General features: G+C 43.6%; 1 protein-coding gene across 1 annotated transcript; it reads right to left on the bottom strand.

The window, feature by feature from the left end:
- Positions 1 to 414: 414 nt before the first annotated feature.
- Positions 415 to 4,920, bottom strand: SERTAD4 (SERTA domain containing 4). The gene is made up of 3 exons (XM_052654215.1): positions 4,593 to 4,920; positions 3,306 to 3,421; positions 415 to 1,182 (listed from the first exon to the last, which is right to left on the bottom strand). The coding sequence occupies exons 1-3, from the start codon at positions 4,918 to 4,920 to the stop codon at positions 415 to 417; spliced, it is 1,212 nt and encodes a 403-aa protein (XP_052510175.1).
- Between the last annotated feature and the right edge of the window lie 200 nt (positions 4,921 to 5,120).

The following is a 5,120-nucleotide window of genomic DNA, read 5'->3' on the forward strand; positions in this document are numbered from 1 at the left end:
CAGACATCCTTTGCTGGTTATATTGATTTGCTTACCAAATAACTACCTAATTAACTGGCAAACAGGTGGAAGGTTCATCGCTAGCGACAGGCTCCTTGCGGGGTCGTGGAAAGAGCACAAGGGCACACTGTCCCCCAGTCTAGTCTGCTGCTCTTCTCGGGAAGAAAACTAAGATATACGTTTAAGCATTAAGTCAACTGTCTTCTCGGTAACGTCACCACATTTATGAGGAGCTTGCCGATGCCTACAATACAGATGTTTTATGCAATCTGCTCTCCAGGCATTTAAACGACATGGCATGTTCATGGCATAATTGTATCAGTTGTACAAAACTATAAAATCCATTCAAAATAGAATTTATGAGAGCTAACTGATCATGCTGTGCATGCTTCAAAGTTTGCGTGAGAAGATGGCTCATATTTTATGTGCTTTGCTGCAGCACAGTTTGTTACTCGGTGAAGGCTCCTTTTTCCTTAAGGACTTTTTCCAAGACTCACTTACACTGCTTTTTTCGTTATATCCAGTCTCAAAATAATCATAAAATTGGCCTTTGCCCTCAAAAGCAAGGTCGTTGCCCACAGGTCCATGGCTCAGGGGGCCACCATCCCTGTCGGTATCATCATTTACTTTCTCATCATTTAATTTGGCCTTTTCCTGAACACCAAGTGACCGGACGTTAGTAACAAAGATTTCACTGGCAGGTATCTGGCCATCACCCTTGTAAACAGGTGTGCTGCCTATATCAAAATCCACCTGGTGGGAACAGCTCGGTAAAGGCAGAGGGGGAGAGGAAGAGGAAGACGAGGAGGGGGAGGAAGAGGAGGCAGTGGTGGAGGCACTTCCGACATTAGCATTGACCGAAACGGGTAAATTTAGGTAGTGACCACCACATTCCTGGTACAAGCAGCAGGCATGAAACTTTTCACACTCCTCTTTGGCCATCCGAGGTCGTTTCCGGTAAGGACAGTCTTGAGCCATAAACCACTCCTGGGCAGAGGCGCCATTGAAAGAGCAGGCAGGAAAGCACCAGTTATTCTGCATGACAATTTCTCCATGGATCCTTTTCATCAGATTGTTTATAAGCACAGATCTTCGGAGGTACACTTCAGGATCATCGATAAACTTTAGCTTTTCTAAGGACATATAAAGGATGTGGGCTCGCTCCTCAAAGATTGAGATGGTCTAAAAATCAAAAAGGGAAGAGAAAGCTTACGAAGTGGCCTTTATTAAAATATCATCCCAGCATATTTCTCTCTTGGCAGTTTCTGGGCCTGGGGATGCTGTGGTCTGGTTTCCCTCGGGTTCATTTAGCGATGCTCTCCTGGGGGCTGCTAATGTTTCCCCTTCCTAGCAGACTGACTGGTGATGTTGAGCACTGGGGAATCCAGCCACAACTCAGACCTCGGCAGGGACAGGTCAGGATGTCCGCTCTCTTATGGTGCAGTGAGGGGGATAGTGAAATGCACAAAACTAACCTATGCTGTTACAAGTGAGGGGGAGTTTCTTTGGAGAGCTGAGAAATGGTGACTAGAAAGGGACACTGGGGAGGCTCTAAGTTGCTGGTTACGCTGCTGCTTAATCTGGAGGTCAGTTACATGGCTATTTCACACTTTGTGAAATTCATCAAGCTGGACTCTTATGACACTTGGGCCTTAATGTGCATACCAAATTGCTTCAGTCCTATCTGACTCTGCATCCCTATGGACTCTCTGCAACCCTCTGGACCATAGCCCGCCAGGCTCCTCTGTCCATGGGATTCTCCAGGCAAGAATACTGGAGTGGGTTGCCATGCCCTCCCAGGGGGTCTTCCTGACCCAGGGATCGAACTTGTGTCTCTTATGTCTCCTGCATGAGCAAGTGGGTTCTTTACCACTAGCGCCACCTGGGAAACTCTGGGCCTTTATATGTGTGTATACAAATATACAAGCACACACACATACTCATCTATTCCATGTCAATAAATGCTTTTTAGAAGATGCCAAGTTGCAGGTCATCAGAATCATATTTCAAACCCTGGCAAGACATCAGGAGTATGAGCTCACGCTTCCTGTGCTGTTTTTCTGGGTTTCATTCTTACAATTATCTTTGCCTGATAGAGGGACAAAAATAAGGAAAGAGGTTCAAACCCTAAAGGGAACTGCTGGTTGCAGGGCCACAGTTGGCTTCTTCTAGAATTGGGCAGGAGAGATGCAGACCAGAAATCAGAGGACTGGCTCCCAGGTTGTGTGATGCCATTACCGTGTGATGGTTGGCACAAACTGGCAGCAGTTTGGAAAACTGCTACAGCCACAGCACAAAAACCAAAATGGACATAAAATGCTTCTGTCCTGGGGCCCACCTCTTCCAGGTCATTAAAAAAAAAAAAAAGCTAACCTCAGGAGCTGTGAATTAAACCAGCCCAAGCTGACCAAAGGCAGGAACTACACATACACGGGAAAGCCCAGAGCCTGCCAATGCATGCTGATGTCCTGTGATGAGCAGGGGCAGAGCAACACTGAAAGGCTGGCCGGAGGGCGATGGAGTGAGAAGAGAGGGAGATGAATTAGAAAGAAATTAAACATCCTCTCTGCATTTCAGACAACTACGGCCTGGGTTATCCTCTCCTTGACTAAGTTAGCACAGTTTTTGAAAGAAGGTAACCATAGGAAAAGGCATTGGTATTTGAAAAGCTTAGACAGCCACTTTTAGACTTCTGTGTGCTTTCCCGATCCTGTCATTTCCTTCTTATTCATGCAAAAAAAGTTAGCTTTGGTTTTTCTCTTGGGAATGAATTATATATTTTCACAAAGAAAACATGTAATGAATGTACCGTGAAGGACACTGCTACTTTCATGCACACATTCAAAGGATAGGGAGTCCACCTCAGAGAAGTCAGGAAAACCCCTGGGTGACTACCCCCGTGTGGGCACAGAGGTGGCATTGGTCGTGGGAGCCTCAGCTCAGAGACGGGGAGCAGGTCTGGAAAGAACAAGTGCATTTCTGCACATGTGAAAGTGCCAGTTACCACGAACCCTTATTGCAACTCGAGAAAAATGAAATCATTAGTAAAAAAAAAAGAAAGGCATTCCTTGGATTATATAATTCTGTTATTTCTGGACAGAGGAGTTCTTGCTGGCTCTTTCTTCAAATACTTGTGAAAAATAACACAGGACCCCAAAAAGTGACAACGATTAATATGGCTCTGCTGAGAAGTGGCTCATTTTCATTGCTTGGGTGGAACAATTTAATTTCTGGAAATGGATCAAGCAACTGTTACTAAGTATCTTAAACTCTTAATAAAAATAATGACTATTAAAAAAACATACTTTATGGCTACAGCTGCTGAGTGGTGGGTGAAAATCCTCTTCTTCCACATACTTCCTCTTAAAGTATGTGATCTTGGATGTTGTTATAGGATTTGAAATTCCCCTGTAATGTGATCCTGTGGTAATAAATCAGATATGACAAATGACATGCGGTTTGCCAGAGGTTCTCCAAACAAAATGCTTTTCTTTCCTTGCCTTCTAGAAGATAACTTGGCTACGTATTTGTCTGTACATGTGGTGATTAAAAATGAACATTAGTCTTAATAGTTGCTATCATGAGGAATCCTGTGACCCAGGCCAGGCAAGGATTTCTAGACAATTATAGAGGAAAATGACATATTTTAGCATTTATAAAATATTCAGAATCATAATTCTATGCACAGGGAAACAGTAAAATTCAAAAAGGGAAGTAATGTAATAACTGAAATAATATTGTATTTATTCAGATTATTTACTTAAATTCATGATAACACCATTTTTCAAATGTATGTATCTTTAACTGTAAGCACTAATAACTGAACAACTTTTAAATATTACTGGCTCTCAGTAAGTAAACAAACGATTATCTATACACTGGAGTTATAATATTCCTTCTTTTGAAATATGAAATTCAAATTATTTTCATTTAAAATTAAACTTCAGGGTAACAAAAGTCCTCTTTGCTCTCAAAAATCCAACATATCAACCATGAAGGGAAATAGGGTCTAATTTTCAAAGACCAAGCTTTTACTCCTTTTTAGCCAATCGGGGATCACCAAGTATTTGTTTTCATTTTAGGTTCTGGATTTTTTTCCAGTCTAGTAGCACACAAAAATCCAAAGGAGCTCACCTTAGAGCATAGGACTAATGAATCAGGGAGGACATATTCTTTTCTGGGCTTACAAATTTTTTTTACCTATAATACCAAAGGCAATTGTGTGCTTAATAAAAAGAAGAGCCACTTGGCTGCTGGCCCAAAGGGCACATTCCTTTATGTCTCATGGGATAAAGATTTCATTGTCAAGCAGCACTGAGAGATCCATACAGTTCCAGAAGGTAGAAAATTGAAAGTCAGACTGAAGAGTTCCAAGATCTGCTTTGGGTCTCTTAAAAATACAAATGCCTGACTTTTACCTGAAGCAGCATCTGAAGGAAACTCAGGTCTGCATGCAATTAACATCACTCCTGGCCCTTTCCTTGGGGCCTTGGAGTCCCTGGAGCACCCTCCTGAGCTGAGGGCACCCTAGACACCACCTTCATCTACCAGTCTGGCCACAGAGGGCAGCAGGGAAAGGTCAAAGGTAGTACCTGCCAGGGGGGGACCGGCTCCCCGGTCTCCCTGCAGGGGAGCCTGGGCTGGCCCCGGGGGGCTCAGGCCTCCGTAGCTGTCAGCCTCCCATAGTGTCTGGTACCCAGCAATTTCAGCAGCTCCTTCCGAGACAATGGGCTCGCAGAATCTATTCATGGACAGAACCAGAGTCATCTCTGACAGCCTCAGATCTGAAAAAAGAAAAAGAAAAAAAAAAAGAAAGAAAAGAGCCCTAATCAAGAGCAAGCCAGAGCACGGCCTTGGCATCTTCCTTCCTTTGCTTTGGGAAACTTTTACATCTTGCTCCTCCTCTTTGCCCTGAAACATAATTTTTTTCAAAGAAAAATCTCGGTAAACTCTCTTGCAGCTATTAGCTCAGCCTCTGTGTTCAGCAATCTGCATTTCATGGGCGGATCTTTAAAACCCCATTTCTTATTGTTCTCAGATTCCCCTCAGCCCTCTTCCAGACAGCTGCCTTGCCTTCTAAACACATTTTCCTCCTGACCTTCCCGCAGAAAATGTACCCC

This window comes from Budorcas taxicolor, chromosome 16 (genome assembly GCF_023091745.1).
Source record: "Budorcas taxicolor isolate Tak-1 chromosome 16, Takin1.1, whole genome shotgun sequence".
NCBI classification, from domain to species: Eukaryota; Metazoa; Chordata; class Mammalia; order Artiodactyla; family Bovidae; genus Budorcas; species Budorcas taxicolor.